The 19,906-nt window shown below is 37.1% G+C and overlaps 7 protein-coding genes across 7 annotated transcripts; 3 read left to right on the forward strand and 4 right to left on the reverse strand. All coding sequences in view use genetic code 12, as the record gives it.

Moving 5' to 3' along the window:
- Positions 1 to 54: 54 nt before the first annotated feature.
- CORT_0B04480 (Ctn3 predicted peroxisomal carnitine acetyl transferase) lies at positions 55 to 2,667 on the reverse strand (the record flags this gene model as incomplete). Its single annotated transcript, XM_003867545.1, has 1 exon — positions 55 to 2,667. One exon carries the CDS (start codon positions 2,665 to 2,667, stop codon positions 55 to 57), a length of 2,613 nt encoding a protein of 870 aa, XP_003867593.1.
- Positions 2,668 to 3,911: 1,244 nt separating this feature from the next.
- On the forward strand, positions 3,912 to 4,508 carry CORT_0B04490 (hypothetical protein; the record flags this gene model as incomplete). The annotated part of the gene is made up of 1 exon (XM_003867546.1): positions 3,912 to 4,508. The coding sequence occupies one exon, from the start codon at positions 3,912 to 3,914 to the stop codon at positions 4,506 to 4,508; it is 597 nt and encodes a 198-aa protein (XP_003867594.1).
- Positions 4,509 to 4,903: 395 nt separating this feature from the next.
- Positions 4,904 to 5,305, reverse strand: CORT_0B04500 (Hta3 histone H2A; the record flags this gene model as incomplete). The annotated part of the gene is made up of 1 exon (XM_003867547.1): positions 4,904 to 5,305. The coding sequence occupies one exon, from the start codon at positions 5,303 to 5,305 to the stop codon at positions 4,904 to 4,906; it is 402 nt and encodes a 133-aa protein (XP_003867595.1).
- Positions 5,306 to 7,004: 1,699 nt separating this feature from the next.
- CORT_0B04510 (Npr2 urea transporter) lies at positions 7,005 to 9,017 on the reverse strand (the record flags this gene model as incomplete). Its single annotated transcript, XM_003867548.1, has 1 exon — positions 7,005 to 9,017. One exon carries the CDS (start codon positions 9,015 to 9,017, stop codon positions 7,005 to 7,007), a length of 2,013 nt encoding a protein of 670 aa, XP_003867596.1.
- Positions 9,018 to 10,727: 1,710 nt separating this feature from the next.
- Positions 10,728 to 12,737, forward strand: CORT_0B04520 (Aap1 amino acid permease; the record flags this gene model as incomplete). The annotated part of the gene is made up of 1 exon (XM_003867549.1): positions 10,728 to 12,737. One exon carries the CDS (start codon positions 10,728 to 10,730, stop codon positions 12,735 to 12,737), a length of 2,010 nt encoding a protein of 669 aa, XP_003867597.1.
- Positions 12,738 to 13,890: 1,153 nt separating this feature from the next.
- CORT_0B04530 (hypothetical protein) lies at positions 13,891 to 14,124 on the reverse strand (the record flags this gene model as incomplete). Its single annotated transcript, XM_003867550.1, has 1 exon — positions 13,891 to 14,124. The coding sequence occupies one exon, from the start codon at positions 14,122 to 14,124 to the stop codon at positions 13,891 to 13,893; it is 234 nt and encodes a 77-aa protein (XP_003867598.1).
- Positions 14,125 to 17,526: 3,402 nt separating this feature from the next.
- On the forward strand, positions 17,527 to 19,824 carry CORT_0B04540 (hypothetical protein; the record flags this gene model as incomplete). The annotated part of the gene is made up of 1 exon (XM_003867551.1): positions 17,527 to 19,824. The coding sequence occupies one exon, from the start codon at positions 17,527 to 17,529 to the stop codon at positions 19,822 to 19,824; it is 2,298 nt and encodes a 765-aa protein (XP_003867599.1).
- Between the last annotated feature and the right edge of the window lie 82 nt (positions 19,825 to 19,906).

Below are 19,906 nucleotides of genomic sequence, written 5' to 3' on the forward strand. Positions count from 1 at the left end.
AATGATAATTAAGCTCGAGCTCTCTACCAATTGACCCCTTTCGTGTACCCCTCCTCACAACTTCTTCTTCTTCTTCTTCTTCTTCTTCTTCTCCAAAGTATCATCTCCATTATCAAAGGTAACATTACCCTTTCGAGGCGCAGCAGCAGCAGAACCATTACCTGCATCAGTTGTACCTCCATTTCCTGGTGCATGCATGCTTTCCTCACTTGGTGACATCAACTTATCTCTAATACGATCAGTCAAGTTTTGTTTATGTTTGATATCATATCCATGAGTTAATGCATATTTACTCAAGTTAGTTTGTGAATGAGGTCTTGAACTTAATGCACTAGAAATTGCGGATTGTGAACCACTGTTGAGATACGATTGTGTACGGGAAACATCTTCTGATCGAAGATCAAGGTTACCATAATCAAAGTATCCATATCCACCAAGCAATTCGAAATCAGAATCTCCGCCATCTTCGGTAGATGTAGTAGTTTCATCCGATGGATGGCGTTCCATTGGGGTGACTGCGCCAGATTCACTATTGTTAGTAACAGTTAATGAAATTGGATGCTTTAATGAAGGGTCAGTAAGACTAACATGACTAAGTTCATTTTCAATCCGTAATTTTTGAAATTCAATTTTACGATTCTCTGATTCACTAAGATGCATGATAAAACTTGCGTGTCTTTTGAGCAGAATCTTCAAATCATGAATAACCTTGTGGAAGGTTCCCAAGAATCTTTCTGTTTGGCGATGTTTGGAACAAACAGTGATAATCACTTTATCATTATGGATGATATAACCAATTCCAAAACCTTGATCAATTGCGGGCGGGATACCAAATAAACGTAATGCTGGATTACCACAATTGGAAATAAGGAGTTCAGGGTTCAGTAATTTGTCAACACAAGTATTAAACAATAAAGGTAATTTAATCCGTTCTTCACCTTCATCATCAAATGTAGGAATTGGTGGTAATTCATAATTGATTTTGTTTAATCTTCGAGCGGCTTCTGGTTTATGAACCACTTGGGCAATGGACATGAAATGACGTTCAAATCCTTTACCCAACATTGCATCATGATATTGCTTTTGATGCATTGTGCAACATTCTTTGAAAGCAGCAAACTTTTCAGCTGAATTTGCACTGGTAATGTACAACTTGCACAAATTAGCCACGGAATCGTTTTGTACAGTGATCAACTCAGTTCTAGCATCTCTAAACTTACGTGTCATAATTGGCTCCAATGTGTTGACCATTCTTCCATACAAGGAGTAGTTGGTGATTTGAAAGCAAATTTGCATAATTGAATCGACCGAAAGTCCAAACTCGGCTGCTAAGCGAGATTCCAATTTAACGGTGTGTGTTTTGTATTCGTGTTGGTTAATTAAATCTGCCAATGATGTCTCTGACAAGTGAATGAGAAATTGCAAACGATCAGTCAAGTTAAACTGAATCAACTCTGGCTTAGGCTTGAGGATTGTGGAATCAGCAAAAGTCACTGCCTCATCAAACAAAGTATACTCCGAACCATTGATGTTTTTGGCAAGTTTCAACACTGAATCGGTGTAAATATCACTAATGAAGCGAAGAATAGCAGTACTATCCATAGTCAATGATTCCCACACGATACCAGCAACTGAATTTCTAGTGACAATTAATTGCAACTTATCATACCATCGCGAAGTACAAGTACCTGATTGAATGTTTGACTCGGATAATACTGATGAACCATGGGAAATAACAGATGTCTTTTCTTGATCAGTTTCAGGAGAATTTGAATCCAAAACAACAACAAACAATGCATCATCAATCAATTTCAATTGTTCGGGATTGGATTTGTTCAACTCACCTCTTCCCTTTTTCCAATTTTTCAATGGTTGTGTAGTGATAGAACCAATACAATTTTTGATGGAATCTTCAGCAGGAACCTTGTCAGTTTCATCAATAATATGTTGAAAAATATCAACCAACTCATGATCATGAAACAAGATTTGATGTTTGGTTTTAGTCTCCCTGTATAAATCCTCATCAAATTCAGTCAACACCTCCAAGGAATAGTATTGATTATTCGCAAGAATGATGATGTGTCTTGAATCATTGATATGCTTGTATTTCTTCATACTAATATCAGATGTACCACCCTCAAAATCAGGAATCCTAGTACAACCAAATAAATGATAAAAACATTGCATCGTTAAAGGTGCTTTGTTTTTAGGAGTAACATCAGGTTTAAAGGTGAAATTCCTCAAAGTAACAATCAATTTCAAAGTAGAATTGACCAAATTTGCCGTACGTTCAGCTTGATTTGGTGGATGAATAGTCTTTGCATACGGATCATCTTCTAAAATAAGATATGGGTTTCTTGGTAAAATATCCGACTTGATCTCACCATAAATCGCAGGAGTCATATCGTTATTAACAACGTTTAAATAGTTTTTATCAGGATAATTCTTGTATAAAGTCTCCAAATGAAGTTGAATCAACTTGATGACATCATTGTTGACAAAATCATTAGCTTCAAACAAAAGTTGCTCATACTCTTCCGGTGAAGATATTGGCTTCAAAGCAGCTAATAGCTGCTGTACAGTGTTAGCCAATGGTGGCACAGGCAAAGCAGGTAACTGAGCCTCATGCTGAAAAGTAGTATTGTTGAAATCAGTAATAGTAGCCATAACAATAGTTGTGGTTGTGGTTGTGGTTGTGGTTGTAGTTGTAGTTGTAGTTGTAGTTGTTGTTGAAGCAGCTGTATCTTTTAATCAGACTTTGGTTGCCAATATTGCAAAAGAGTGGAATTATCATCCTATTTTATAGTGGATCCCGATTCCATTCACCCACATTATTTACCATCACCACCACAAAAATAAATTAGATAAATGCTATACAAATTATTATGCACTAGACACTACAAACTAAAATTAAAAAAAAAAATCATTCAATCTCTCTCGGAGTTTTCTGTTCTTTGTATTCCAGCATTATTATTATTATCCTATATACAGTACTTACGTATATCTCTCTATTCATCAACCATTGAACAATAACAATAGAATTAGAAAAAATCTGGGGAAAAATGACGCAATCTTATTGGTGCAATCGGAACAGTACAATATTAAAAATACCCACTTTACATGAAGAGAAGATACAAACCCAAGGATACGAAGACTGGAAGTGGACCACCACCACTTTTTTTATGCCACGGCACGTGCATCATCCCACAATAAAATTACATTATTACATTACTACTTATTACCTCTTTTCTTGGGGATGCCACTATGTAAAATAAGAAACTAAGAAACCATTCTGTCTCGCACATTACTGTCTCTTCCGACCAAATATGTGCGATGTGCTCAAATTCTCAAACACAACTATGTTGATGATTTTGATTTAGTCTTTTAAATTATCCTTGTGAATATATTTTTGTTTTTTTCTTTATCATCTGTTGACTCAGAATTTAGTGCTACATGTATGCTACTTTTACTTACCCAACTTATCCGAACGGGCCCTCAAGAGCTCCCCACTCGTTTGCAGGGGACTTTTTCTTTACTTTTCTTTTATTTATTTTTGTTTCTTTTGTTTTTCCATTTGCCAAGCATACGGAGAGGTAACCGATAAAATACGTCATAAGACCAAAGTTGGCCTGATTGGGCCCATGTTTATACCTGGTGGTCAATTTCTAACCTTTTTGGTTTACTTGTTGTCGGCCACCTTGTCATTTCTTTACTCCACCGCTATCTAAAACCACTTATCTAATACCGTCTTTGTTTTGAATGGCCTACGCCGCAGTGTTTTGATGGGCAAAAAAATAATTTGTCTTTGGTCGATTGCCACTACAAATCGATGTGGTGAACCGACCGCAGTAGACAAAAATCCAAGTGCTCCGACAATCAACATAATTACACACTTTCATTAATGTTTCTACATGAGTGGAATAGCTTTAAAAATAACAGCACTTTTAGTGAGAACCATTCTGAAACCCATATCAAAAGCAATATCCACGCAAGCTAAAAACAATGAAACATTTCGCAAATATTGCATCTCTTTTGCCAATCGACTTCACAAGACTGATGTTAAATTACGAATGAACTTGTTGGGAGAAAAAAAAATTAGAGTAAGACCTTTAAATGATAATAAGGCCATTGAACAAGGTGCAGCATTCATTTCGGAGACGTTTATTTTCAGTGTTGCTGGTGGATTAATTTTTTATGAAGCTTATCGTAGTCGTAAAAAGGCTAGTGATGAAAGAGATGCTCTTGCTGATGATATTACCATATTGCAAAACGAAATTGAGTATATTAAGACTAAATTGAGAGACTTGAATATTAAATTGGATGATTATAAAGTACCCGAGGGTTATAAACCAAAATATGTCAAGATTGGAAATAGTGATAGTTTACGCGAGAAACAACAGCAGGAGCAACAGCAACAAGAGAACCAGCAACAGGATCAACGTGATCAAAACACACAAGGGAAATCGCATTCATCGCGGCAACAAGTACCGTCGCCTTCTTCTGCATAAATTTATCAATCGATTAAATTGTATAATCACACACAGCTTGTAAATAGAAATAAACACTCATGCATTTGGGTATTTTGAACGAACTACAGATTACACCTACTGAAAGTAGATAGAGTTATAGTAGATGTATATATATATAATAGAAAAAAGCACTACAACCATCAATACGTAGTTAAATAAAACAAAAACAAAAACAAAAAGAATCACAGTGTATATATAATACAAAATAACGGCTTGGGGCTTGGGGCTTGGCTTCCATCATCTCCAACCCGTTCAAAGAATCAACAATATCTCCTCTCCATCTCTATGGCGCCACTTTCCCTCAAAGACTATACAAAAACACAAGTCCTCCGTGTGAATGAATCACAATATCTCCCTTATATTTGAGTTTATGCTTACTTGCTCTTCTTCTTCTCCACTTTCAACAACAACGCTTTATTAATATGAGGCAAAACACCACCATAAGCAATAGTAGCCTTAATCAAATTATCCAATTCCTCATCGCCACGAATTGCCAATTGTAAATGTCTAGGAGTAATTCTCTTGACCTTCAAATCCTTGGCAGCATTACCAGCCAATTCCAATACCTCAGCAGTTAAATATTCCAATACAGCAGTTAAATAAATCGCAGCTTTGGACCCAACCCTAATTTTATTTTGAGCATTTTTCTTCAAGTATCGTTTAACTCTACCCACAGGAAATTGTAAACCTGCTCTGGCAGAATGGGATGTGGAAGATCTGGCGATTTCCGAGGATTTTCCTTTACCTCCGTGTACTTTTCCTTTACCTCCTGACATAATTGAGATTTTAAAAGATTTGGATGTCGTTGGTTAGTTGTTAGTTGTGATGTAACAAAAATAAAGAGGGAATGAAAGAAAGAAAGAAAGAATATAAATGGTAGTTGTTTGTTTATACTTTATTTCTCGGTTGTGAAATATATTTATTTATTTGTTGTGACTTTGGGAGTGAGAGAGAGAAAGAGGGAAAGAGAAAAGTACTATAGTAAGCTACAGTAAACTAAACTAAAGTGTAAACAAAAGAATTTAGAAATCCGCGCATCAATACAGAAGATACAGTTTTATTCATACGAGTACGACATAATTATTCAAACCAACGCGACATAATTCTTCATACTGAAACGACATAATTGTTCACATCATTGCGACATAAATTTTGTTTTTGGGTGGAAAAACAAGTCATTCATAATATAAGGCGACAAAAGGCCGTAATAAATCTAACTGGAATTATACACAGACAGATATGTGGACGGGCTTGGTAATTGCTTCACTTCGAAGCTAGACCGGATGGCTTTGGAAAGTGGGCTAGCCCCATTGGAAGTGTGCTTTAGTTATAGTGACTACAACGAAGTGTTCCATCCAAACGAGAGTGAAGTTGACAACTTGCAATCCGACATGGAATGTGATAACGTAGACGTAGATGTAGATGTCGACGTTATCTCCGAACAAGAAGAAACTTTCAAATGTAAAAGGGGCCCGTACAGATACTACTCTGAGGCACATAAGCAGATTCTGGCTTTTAGTTGTTGAGCAAAAGTATTCTGCGTATAAGGCCGCACAAGCAAACGATTTCAGCTTACAAACTGCTGGTACTTGGAAAAGAAAACAGAATCATCAAGCCTCCCGTGAACTTAATGGTATTTATGACGAACCTAAAAAACGTGGCTGCAAACCTCTTCTCTCTGAAGAACATAAATGCTATTTGAAAGGCTTGGTTTTCTTGGACCCGACTGTCACATTGATTTACTTGTTGAATAAACTAAGGAGTACATTCGATGGTGTGAAGGCAAGTGCTTCTACTATTCATAACTTTCTCACCAATATTTGCAAGTTCAGTCTCAAGAGACTCTCTAAGTGGCGCGAAAGGAGGGATCTGGAAGAATAATGCCATTGAAGAGCTCTGGTCAGTGCGTAAGGCCGAGGTTAAGCAATCAGATTTAACTAGAAAAGAACGGTTGACACACCAAGAGTAAGAGAAGCGACAGCAAAGATAACCTTAAAGTTATTAAGGCTTCTCATATGCAGTATTGTTTGGAACTGAGATCTTTTTGGAGTACGAAAACTTTGTCTCCTAAATTAATAAACGAGAGGGAAATTAGTTTTATCTTGGGGGCGTATCCTTTGACCGCAAAAGCAGTGTTCGTGAAGTGGGAGTAAGAAAGACTAAATTCCAAAAGCTCAAAACGGAAATAGTAGCAAGCTGCTATTTAGTGCCCTCAAGCTTGCCATCTTGGCTTAACAGCAAATATCGCCAGGCTTGTCAATCAGGATAAATTTGGGGAAATATGTTGGCTAGTTGTATAGTCTGAAAAATTTATGTCGCACTAGTTTGAATAATTATGTCGCACTTGTATGAATCAAAAATAAAAACACTGTACACAAATGAGTACCCATTTTTGATCGGCCCCACACTACCAACAAAGCTCTATTATCAAGCACAAGAGTTTGATAGTATTTTAAATGTAATCCTTTCCCACAATTAACAGTTGATTACACTGAATGATCCTAATTTCTCGATCATTTTTTCAACGTCAGTACGTGATTTCTGTAATTCTGTACATATAGAATCAAAATGTTGAAACCCTTTCAACATCTTTATCAAATAAATGATCTCTTGTTCTTCTTCTTCACTCATCTGATGAGCTGACTGTCCTTCATCGTCATCTTCGTCATTTTTGTCGTCATTTGTTACTCTATTTGATGCAGTAGAGCTGGATGTTCTATGTGATCTAGGTGTTCTATTCTGTGGTATATGTTTCATTTTCAATTGCTCATTATCAGATTCGTCACTTGTTGAACTGTCATCTTCTTCAATCACTTCGTTCATTACACTCAACTTACGAGACTGTTCATGTTGTTGCTGTTGCCTATCATCTACTGACGAAAAACTAACACGACGATTTGTTTCCGTTTTCAATGTTTGCTCATTAACTCTGGTCCTTAATAGCTCATCATACCCAGTTGCTCCTTTTAGTTGCATCAATTTCAACTTATGTTGTTGTTTCGTCCTTCGTTTCACATTGTTTAGAATTTGTTCAGGTTGGAGCAAATCATTGCTTTCTATTGATCGTGTAACTAGATTCAACACGGGATAGGAATATACTCGATATACAATCCCTCGCAATACTCCAAAGTTGATAAATCGTCGTATATCAATATTTGTCAATAAATGTTTATGTTGCACATACCATTCCTTAATCGATTGACCCTGATTCAAAGATCGATACAAGTAAAACAAACTAGTCTTTGTTGGAACTTTCACATTGGCATACTGCATAGTAAATGACTTTGGTGATCGAGATAAGAAATTTTGTTGTCTCATATACGGTGATGTACTACCAGATGGCATACGTTTGCTGAAATTAAAAGTCAGCGGCGAACTGCTTTCAGCCATTGGTTTAGGGGAATTTTGTGCTGGTGTATTGGTGAATGATGAAGAGCGTAATGAATCAGTTGACCCATTAGTCACGACATATGCTTGGCATTGTTCCGCCATTCTTCCATCTGATTTCAAAAAATCACCAATTCGATTAGTAGGGGCATAAATGTTGCTAAATTGGAAAATATCAATCAATTCAATACATTTATAATGCATTAGATGCTGAATACATTGCTTTGTGACAAGATAATTTGCATCAGCTAACTCACTTATTCGTTTTACAGAATTGATGCCATCAATATAAGGAAGAATCTTCACCATTGTTGGATCCCAATTGACATCAACGAGCGATTTTAGCTTAACTGTAGCTATAGGCACTTGATATGCTTTTAGATTGACCGGTGCTGGCAACAATGGGAACAACTTGATATCTACTGAATTCGAACTATCCAAAGGGATACAACACTCGGAATAATTATTCAAATCTTGGTAAATTTGTTGAATCAAAGACTCAATCGACGATAAAGTAATTCTCTTGGTTTTTGAATGGCCCGGTGCATTGACACTAGCGTCATTCTCCGCCACTGATCGTTGACTTTTATTAGCGTACAATTCCAAATCATATTCATCAATCTTCAGCGTAGTATCCATGTCACTAGTGCCGCTCCTATCTTTGTAAAATGAATTATCTTTATCCAATTTACTCAATATGAAATTTTGTTCTTCCAATACCTGAAACATTTGTCCCATACGCTTAATTGCTGGTTCATAAGGACTTACATCTCCTAATTCATAATTGAATACAAAACAAAAATTAAAATTAAATGAATTCCTTGCATAATGATCATTAACCATGTTGACAGGGTATCCAATAACTTTGAAACTGTTGATTTTGAAAGATAGTAATTGATTGCATAATTGTGGTTTGGGTATGACATAGTTCTTGACAGTATCGAAATTGAATAATCCAGTGGTTGTTTCATCATTGTCGTCATTGATTGTGGAACTAGTCGATATCAAATTTTCAGGAAACTGGTGGATTATTTTCGTACCTTCCGTTGGATGGAACACGGAATAGAAGATGGAGACTATAGGGATGAATCCATCTGACATTACATAGCAATATTGAGAATTGAGTTATTGTCAGAGTTGAAAACTTGACCAACCTTTTTTTCAATAGGCCAGAAGGGGTAGCGCAAACCCGTTTGATTAGAAGACTGTTCTACAAAGTGGTTTACTTCTAGGGGTAATAGTACCCACCTCTCTTATGGTTGTCCTACTTATCTATGGAATGCATCTGGGATTCTTTTTAACCTTCGCATAGTCTTCAAAGCCGTTGCAAACAACACTACAAACACCAAGTGCAACACTTTTGTCGCAATATCTTCTTGATTACATGCTTTCCTAGCCGACTTCCTAGCCTTCAATTGCCATCTAATCTTGCCACTCCGCTTCATGCAAACAATTCCAAAACCTCCCAATTCACCTTTCTTAACTTTGGCCACATAATCTGTTCAGAAAATGTCAAGGTCATGTGCAAAAAGTTTGCGTCTTTGACTTTTCTTTTTTTGAATATTCTTCCATTTAGAGTACCTATCTCCAAACTTGTTAACATAAAAAGGTACTCAGGTCGAAACATACTAATGACCCGCTCACTGTTCGGAAAAATTGTTCAAGTGGTACGTTATTGTCGCCACATTACTTTCAATTTTGCCCTGTGTAATTAATAATTAAGGGCATTGCACCAAGTATACAACCAAAGAGAGATAAAGAGGAGAACCTTTTACACCCTTGTCTGCACAAAAGCATTGTTTATAATCTATACAGCAAGAGCAATATTTTAAAAGGACAGAAGCCATCCCAAACGGGTTGTGGCTGAAAGCATGAAATGTCGGTCCATTCAGTGTTAATATCCATTTTGGATTCTGCTAAGCACCTTCCTATCTCACTGCTTGTTTGGCAGGTAAACGACAAATCGCCTTACTCAAAAACCTACTGTATATGGAAGCCCAACAAAGTAATTGATCTTTCACTTCAAAAGCAGTTTAGGCAGGTTCAAGAAAATTGTCGGTCGAGTGACAGCGAAAAAAAGAGGGAAGATCAGAACTGAATCAGCTGTCTACTTGAAACGAAGCAATCTTCAAGATTGAATATGTAAGGATTCAAGTTTCAGCAGGCTCTTGGTCGCGACCACAGTTAGTTTTCTTTTTACATTTAAATATGGTTACCAAGCCCGTGGCTCAGCAGCTTGCATCAAATCAGTCATCGTCTATTCATTACGGTAGCGACGTGCACAAAAGGCTGTATTAATTGATCTGTGTGCACTACCGCGGTTAATATTGCAACTGAAGCGGGTCTATACAACCCGCTATTTAATCAAAGAATTCAGTGCCGTCAGCTTACGCCAATCACATAATTGAAAGGGCAATGCTAGGAAAGCACGTGTGTCTTCGACCTTTAGCTATGATTACCCATACACATATCCTACAGGAACCCCAAGCAGTAGAGAAACTTCCAAAAGTTTAATTGGATATTGACGGAAGGATAATGCAACATTACTTAAATATTTTTTTTTGAATTCCTTAGCACACAATAACCTATTGTTTTGAGTGATTTAGACGCCAAATTTAAAAAAAATCGCTCAGCCAAATAGATAAAGATGATATTTATTTTAGAGGAAGTATTGGGAATTACCAAACTGACAACGGGGAAAGAAGAGTTGAGATTTGTTGTTTAAACTAAAACCAGGCTGCATCATCCAAGCACAGATAAATCTACAAGCGTGCCAAGACACTTGCCTTCACCCGGCAGCAGGAAACGACTATGTCACAATACAAACGGTCAATGTCGCAAATAAACGAAGAAGAATTATCTGCATTTGACCCGTATTCTAATCACCCTTCCACCACTTTATCACCGTTGACCACAGAATCTACATCGGGATCAGAGGACTCATTGTCGCGACATTCACTCCACCCGAAAACACTCCTCACCAGTTTTATCAACTCATTCAAACCATTTGATTATTCAACATTACCTCCAGTATACCTTGAGCATTTCCGTAAGTTAGATCAACGACAAGAAAATCAAGGAGATATTGAATATATACTGAGCTTGCAAGATAACAATGCAGATTCGCTACGACAGCGAAAGGGGGAAGGACCTGGAGCACATTTACACCCAGCACACCCTGATTTTGACTATTCAACATTTAGTCAACTTGAAAAAGATGCCATTATAACCTCCATGAGCCCGTTGAGTAAACGCTTACGTACGCGACATTTGACTTGGATATCACTTGGGGCTAGTATAGGGCTGGGATTGTTCATTACATCGGGTTCGTCACTAGCACATGCCGGCCCTTTGGGATTACTACTAGTGTGGACGTTTATTGGAAGTTTTACATTCACGACAATGGCAAGTTTATCTGAATTGGCGACTGCGTTCCCCGTAAGTGGTGCGTTTGTTACATTTCCTACATTATTCATCAACAAGTCAGTGGGTTTTGCCATTGCTTGGAACTATGCACTTCAATGGTTAGTGACAATGCCATTACAACTTGTTGCTGCTGCACTCAGTATTCAATATTGGAACAACCATCTCCATCCCGCTATATTTGTCACTATTTTCTATGTTGTCATTGTCTTTGTCAATTTGTTTGGTGTCAAGGGGTATGGAGAAATTGAAAGTTTCTTGAGTTTGCTCAAGGTTATTGCTGTTATTGGATTTAATATATGTGGGATTATCATTGTTGCAGGTGGTGTACCGGGACAACCATATATTGGTGGAGCTAATTGGCACAAACCACAAGGTGGGCTTTTTAATGAACACTCACCGTTTAAAAACATGTGTTTTATCATTTCCAATGCGTCATTTGCATTTGCTGGAATAGAGTTGTTTGCATTGGCAGCTGTTGAATCAGCCACGCCGAAAACTTCAATTAATAAGTCAAGAAAGCAGATATTTTACCGAATCATTGTGTTTTATTTGTTGTCAATTGTCATGATTGGATTCCTCGTGCCTTACAAAAACTCCGAATTGAAAGGTTCAACTGATGGGATTATCGATACAAATACATCACCATTTGTTATTGCAATCAAGTTGGCAAATATCAATGCTTTACCTTCAATAATGAACGCAGTAGTTATTATAACGGTAATCTCCGTTGGAAATGCATCTGTATTTGCTTCTACTAGAGTTCTTAATGCTATTGGTGCTTTGGAGCAAGGACCCAAGTTTCTCAACTTCATCGATCGCAAAGGCCGACCTATGGGATGTCTTATAATACAGTTTGTTTGTGGTTTACTTGCATATCTCGTTTGTATACCTGGTTACTCAACAACATTGTCAATATTCCAGTGGTTATTAAGTTTAAGTGGGTTGAGTGCACTTTTCACCTACTTGGTGATTAACATATCACATCTCAGATTCCATGCTGCCTTAAGTCATCGTGCAAGAGTTGCTCGCGATGAACTACTTTATGTATCCTCGGATTGGATATCTTGGTATGGTATAATCACAATCGTTGTCACACTAGTGCTTCAATTTTGGGCCGCATTGTGGCCACCTGGAGGAGGCGTTGATGTGGTCTCGTTCTTTCAAATTTACTTGGGTGGGATAGTTTTGATTGCCAGTTATTTGGTTCATAAAGTTTATGATTACTGGTACAATGACGTCCCATTGACGAAATTGTGGTTGAGTGTTGAGGAAATCAATGTTGATATGGGCCGTAGGCAAGTTGACTTAGAAGCTGTAAAACAAGAAATTGCTGAGCAAAGAAACATTTTAGAGAGTAAGCCCTGGTGGTTTAAAGTGTATAATTTCTTTTGCTAAATGGATATTGTGGGAATACCAATTCGGTGGATCCAAACAAGACTATAACGGACTCTGTTGTTACACGCTAGTGGGTGAGAGACGTCTGATGACTAACACTTTTAATCGGGTATGATTAGACCAAATATAGTAAATACAAAATCTGGGGTCAGATATTATCGACGATATTTTTTAACCGATAATAGGGGGAACATTTAAACGTGTTTACTCCACCCCAAATTCGCCATCTTTCACTGCTAAATCAACCCGTCATTGCCTTCTTCTCCTCTTCCTGAGTGACGTAACTCAAATCTGTGTTTTGTGCTTCCACCTCTGAAAAAGAGAGTAGCAACAATCAACGTCACCCAAAAATGGTATTTGGACATTCTAAAACAAGCAAGTAATTTTCCTGAACCGGTTGACCGTAATGTGGAGTAAACATATTTAAACTTATGCTTTTCGATGAGATTGAAAACGTACCGTATACAATAGAGTTTCATATTGTTTACACTTCAGAATCTGATGACATTGAATTTTCTGCAGAAAGGCCGATATCGCTCTCACACCCCGCCCGCACAAAATGCCCTTCTGAAATTTGGGGTAAGCTAAAAATAAAAAGTTGACTTGCGTATGTGCCTACCGATCACACCCAACAGAACTTTGTAGAATGGAAAAGAAGGATAAGAGAATGAGTGTGATCAGTTGATATTGCGAGGAACTGGAGCTTGTTCGTTTGTTGGTGTCTACTCGCATAGTGTTTGTATCCTCCCCAACAGACATTTTGTAGTATTTGCCACTAACCAGGCCGTTGGGTATACGTTTACAAACTATTTACAAGGGCAATTATAAGTTCTGCAGTTCTGTTTTAAGATAGAAAGAGGGGCGGACGACAGAGTACTCTTTTGTGATTTAGTGTCTGAATAATTATTATTATTATACTTTTTCGCTTTCGGAGTTGTGAAAAATAATAGTTTGATATCTTTTTACAACCGTATAACGTATTCCGTATCTACCTGAGCATCTGGACACAACCAGATTGCGACAACTACAAGATCTCTTCTTTTCTATTGTAAATCAAAGTGTATTGAACTAAACCTATAAACCTAATAACCCCAAAAAATTATATCCCATAAAAAAATTCATCAAAATTACTCATGAAAAGAAAAACCAGCTCTTATGAGAAATGAACCAACCATTTCCTGTAATTTATCTCAATCAATTCGTTATTCTTTGTTATTAGATCTGGAAATGTGTTGCAGTTGTGCTGTGAGCTAAAAGTCTTTAAGTTCTCGTTGCAGTATGGACATTGATACATTAGCGAATCATCAGTTGTTTGGCTATATTCATGTTCAAATTCGTCGTCCATTTGGAAAATGTCTTCCAGGCTGTTGATTTCAACGTGATCCATTGTGCTAGTTGTGTTATGCTTTAGTAGTTTCTGATTGGTATAAAGTTGTGATTCTAGTGAATTAGTGAAGAATTTTGAAGAATGGAAAGTTTTTTGGTGGTATTCTTATCATCTATATATATAGTAGTTACAGATTGTAGTAACAGTAATAGTAGTTACACATGAAAGAAAAACTGTGTCTGTTTGTTTTTGTTGTGTATTACACAAAATGCAAAAGAAACTGTGACTGTGACTGTGGTGGTGGTTGTGACTAATGCATATTGAGTAATATTGTGAGTAATGCACGTGATACTGTGCAATTGTGGAAAAGACACACACTTATGCACACTCCTTTGTACATTCTCCACACATTCTAGATTCACAGTTTTTACATACACAGTTATAAGACACACACAGTCTGTTTTGTTGCTGCTGTTTTGATTCTAAAAGATTAAGCACTCATTGTGGTTGGGGTGATTGCAGCTGCAGTGGTGGCTTCCCACATTACAACATTCTGTTCTTTGCATAAAATGACTCACAGTTTGAACTCTATTTGTTGATAGTCCCCTTTGTATACCCTTACAACCTATTTCTTTATTGGCTCCCTCCATTTCTATCTCTTATCTACTATTTGAGGGTTTTTTTTTTTACTTTCCGTCGCTCCTTTATCTTACACGGAAATTAAAGTGCGAAGAGTCGGTATTGCTGACATTTCTTTTTTTTTCCCTTCCAGCCAGTGACGTATTTTCGCAGTATTTCCGTCGTAGCAATTAGAGAAACACCCGTATGAGCAAATTATATAGTTCGGGGGTAATGCCGAGAGGTTAAAGTCATGATTGGCCTATTTTGCAATTCTACAAGGGGAATGGATGAGTCACTCGTGGGAATAAAAGCTATGGATTCATTGATCCTTCTTTCCCATTGCCTCCTTTTGGCACATTCTCTCCGTTATCTTTTGTACTTGCGCTTAAATTCCACATTTGGAGAAAGAAAAGATAAGCAAAACAATCGAAAGAACCACGTGGAAATCGTGTTTACTTGGAAACGTGCGCAGTTTACCTAAACAACCCCAAATTTCAAATTACCTATTTAGTAAAAGTTATCAACTGAAACAATTCAGACACAGTTTTGATTCGATTCCACCATCTTACGTCATTGTAGGGACATAAAGGAGATACGTCTGAGGGCTAAGAAGACCCTTCACGGTTTAGAACCGCAACTGTGGCTTTTCACTTTCAGACTGTGCCTTGTTAGTGATCAGTCCTGTAAGTGTAGTTTGTTATTACAAGGCTTTGGGTATTAAAATGCCTCGTTATTGCCAACTTTGAGTGAATCCAAAAACAAGGGGTAGTTCTCTATGCTGTCATTTATCCTAATCCGTGGCTTGTCTGTTGCTCAGTAGAGAAAAAAAGAATCCATATGCAGTTCCATCCCTTCCTCTTTGACATTTACGATTTACGACTCTAAAACACGACACAATTTTACTATTCCTACATATAAACCCACAAGTGTCTGGAATCTTTCTTGTGCAGTGGCGTTTCAAAGATTAGAGCGACTCGGGTGCCCATAATTCAGAACGGAATACGTGACGAAACTTCGGTGACAATCTCCTGAATTGTAAAGCTTTTCTGTATTATATCTTTTGGCTTTAACTTCCATAGTTTATTTTTTATCAAAGCTTGGGTCCTTAATTCAAGCAAAGCAGACGGATCGAACAACATTTGTTCCAATGTCAAAAGATTCTCAAAGAAACAGTTAGTTTCGCAACGGATCATTACAAAAGGTACGCTGTCTGAAAATGCACAGCCGATATAGTGTAGTTTTTTTTGCAGCAAACTGGACTGAAAAAAGAACTCCTTTCGAATCAAATAATTGAAACAATCCTTCATGTAAAGTAGATATATAGCCACAGGATGGCAGTGGGCTCGCACAAGGAGCTTAAATTCTACTGAGAGGAGAGCAAGCAACGGAAGAGCCGTTTTCTTTCCTCCGGAATGGAATCCGATGAAAGTCTCTTGTTGTTCTAGATCTATGAGTTATATACAGGAACACTAACCAAGAAACAACGTGTTAAAGAAAGAAAGGGGTAACATCCCTTAAGTTATGAAATGGTTCATTTTGAAGCAAGTGACCAGCAGTGAATAAAAAAATCTTTTCCTCTAGCTCCTCTACGATTAATTTCCAATTTTTAATTTTTTATCGATAGAAAGTTATTAGAAACCTGATTTCAAAAAAAGAGAAATACTTAATAAACAATTCATGTCTATCCTTCAAGGTGAAAGTGTGGATTGTTGTTCAAGTGTCTGGATTGCAGTTATAGGCGATCGATAAAGCTGGGTACGTGAATCAAGACTTCAGTAGCAGAATGTGTCTCATCACTATAAATTAAGGGTATGTTCATGAACTTGATAAACTCTATACCCATGTAACAAAGTCAACTGACTATTTGTTTGCATTTCCTGAGAATTACTCGAAGCAAGCTTTTATTTTTTGGTGGTTAATTAACAGGTATGTAATGGTCTCGCATTCTATTGCGCTGAACTTGGTGTTAGCTAGTATACACTCAGAATTGAATCGAAAAGTTATTAAATGATACAATGTTGATATGTTTTATTTAAGAGTTCATGACCATTTTGAATAGCAGAATTATGAATAAACCTGACGCGAACAATTTTCATGAGAGAAGCTGCTCAATAATAATCAATTGCCAGTTAATGATAGTTTCATATAATACGCTTGAATTCATTAAATGTTTGATATATCGTTTTAGTAGTTTAGTTTATACGACTTAATCGAAATCCTCAGATTGAACAATAGAACTTCGAAAATATGTGTGTTGTAAACTGAAATACAAGATTGATTATTAAAGAGCAGAATAAAGTCTAATGAACTTTTACTAAAAGTCCTTCTCTAGAATTGCTAAGCCAAAATGCCAAAACCGATTCATACATTACAAAATCTATATATAGATTTAACACGTATGTATGCTGTTCTTCTTTGTGCCTAATGACGCCCATTGCGAAGTGCAAGAAGTGAGGTGATGTATGATTGTTGAATTAAAGCGTTTTCATGCAAAGTTGTTTGAGACTGTGCAACCCAGGTTTGCTCTCCCAACCCACATTTGACAAGATTCGGTTGCCCCTTTATACGTTACTGCTTCTATACATGTCACCAATGAGCCTAGCTAGTGAGTTCTCGCAAGTCGTTCCCTCTCTGTCTACGCCGACTCCTCCAGTTTTATTTGCGCGTCGGAATTTAAGTTTTAAATCGCTCAACGAAAACATCATAATTTGCCGCGCTGATTGAAAAGATAAAGAAAAAAAAAATTTCGAAAGATCAAAATTGTTCGTATTCCGAAAAACAGTGCAAAAAAATTTTCAGAAGTTATATACATCACACTCCTGTGGTTTCATTACGCTTCACATGAATGAAATACACAGAGTTTCATTAGATGGGTATCAATGGGACATTCTATTAAAAGTTGTCGCATATGCCGGGATCAACAACATTGTTCTACTACTTACCCCTGAAAACCGACTATTCCTAAACCTGAATGAGAATCTAAAACGTGCAATAAATCGTGTGATCGGCAATGACTTTGGCCTACAGTACAATAATCGAATCGATAGGTATTCCTTTTTGCATATGTATTTGAGAACTCCGAACTGCATTGACAAGACAAAGTTGAAATTTCTCACCAGTGAGGACGAATTTCTCATCCTATATAACTACTGTGTGGATGAAAGTATAACGAGTACCTTGAATTTATCTTACTACATATGGTCTTCTACTGATATGGTGCGCTTTACAGACTTACTAGCGAAGTTGAGGGCAAGCACTTTAAAGCTCAATATTGAACTCGAATTTGATCCAGGTTTACAATACGAATTCAATGGTGAGCTATTTTTTCAGTCGCCTGCAAGTGTTGGAGATCAAATTAAATCCCTTGTGGTTGATCAATGTAGTGAGCCCTTTTCATTGAATATGAAGCAGTATTCCAATTTGGAAAATTTGAGCTTGCATTTCTGTTCTTCAGCTTCAATACATAATTTGCAGCACCTGAAGCTTAAACTGTTGGTATTTGAATGTAACGGCTCAGAAAGTGCCAATCATTTAATTGACGCATTGCCACAAACGTTGAAATCTTTTCAAAAAAATGTTCATACAATCTTTTTAATTTTGGAAAGAGTGAATGCTGGGGAGTTGCAATTGCCTCAGTTAGAAACAATAATACTTTGGAATGAAAGGAGAAGACAGTTGCAGGTTCCGCTTGATTTTCTCAAGCGTGTCATTTCTTCTTCTACAAAGCACCTCGTTTTTAAGAGCTATATTTATACTCCTGAAATTTCGAGCGAGGTGATGTCAATATTGGAAAATGCTTCTAAACAGGGCATGGAGTTGGAACTACTCTCACTTAATTTTGGCTTAAACAGACCATTATCTATATATCCAATGGAAAGCCTAACAATCACCAAAATGGACAAACCAAATATCCTTGCCAACTTGCTGTACCCACCAGCTTTGAAACGGCTTGACTTGTCGGATAACTCAATTGAAGATTTGTCACCTATTATACCGGCCCTCCCGCTTGGCCTTGAGTTTCTTAGTTTCGAACACAATCCCGTCAGTTGGAGTACATATCTACCCAACTTTGCGAAGTTTGAGAAGTTAAACTACCTCAGATTGATGAACACTCACATTGGCAAACATTTCCTGCGATTCCAGTTCCCGGACTCATTGGAAATTTTGTCACTTGAAGTGAATCAAATAGAGTCAATCGATCAAGTAAAGTTCCCCAAAAGCTTGGTTAATCTAGGTATTGGGTCAAACAAGATTAAAGTCGTTTACAAACCAAAGTTTCCACCAACAATTAAAACAATTCACTTTACAGAAAATAACATTTCAAGAGTTGATCTCTCCACTAACCATATTGGACAACCATTACAAATCAAAACATTGTACTTAAATTACAACAAAATTTCCAATTTGAAGAATGTTAAAATACCACTGAATTTAGTCATCCTTAATTTTGACAATTGCCATATCCAAACATTGCTGGACATTGAGTTTGGAAAAACAATTGAAGAGTTGAGTTTCAGTGGTTGCGATATCAAAGAATTGAAGAATATAACATTTGAAAATGAATCAAGACTAAAGTATCTTTGCTTATCGGGAAATCAACTCAGGTCGATTGATATTGTGCCACCACAATCGGTTACCAACATTAATCTCTCCTTGAATAGATTTACCAAGATTCCCATTCAACTAGCTAATCTACAGAATCTAAAGTACCTAAGTCTTGCCCAGAACAAACTTCGGACTGCCACTTTCCTGTTTCAAACTTCCAGTTTGGTAGTATTTGATCTTTCATACAACAATATCCAGAAAATTCAACTATCATTCCCTCGAAACATCAAAACTAATTTAAGGCTGATTAGTTTAGGCTCGAATGAGGTTTTTCAATTCACAATGAAATCGATAGGTCACGATCAAAGTAAAGGAACCACGCACGACAAATTGTTTGAAATTGATTTGTCCTTAAATCATATATCAGAAAAGAATATTTTTTCCTTAATGGGCGAAATACCACTGTCTACTCAATGCTTGTGGTATTACACAGACCTGATAACTGAGCCCCAATTTGGGACAGAGTTTGCAGTAAATAGCTTCAGTGGTAGCTTCTTAGTGAAGAAACGATGTGAGGTACCACCAATGACCTGAATGAGTGAAATGACATCCACTTATAAGCAATATATAGAGAGAATATAGAATCAAAGCCCAACACCAAGCTCTAATGGATGTC

The sequence above is a fragment of the Candida orthopsilosis genome, assembly GCF_000315875.1.
Source record: "Candida orthopsilosis Co 90-125, chromosome 2 draft sequence".
Classification (NCBI taxonomy): Eukaryota; Fungi; Ascomycota; class Pichiomycetes; order Serinales; family Debaryomycetaceae; genus Lodderomyces; species Lodderomyces orthopsilosis.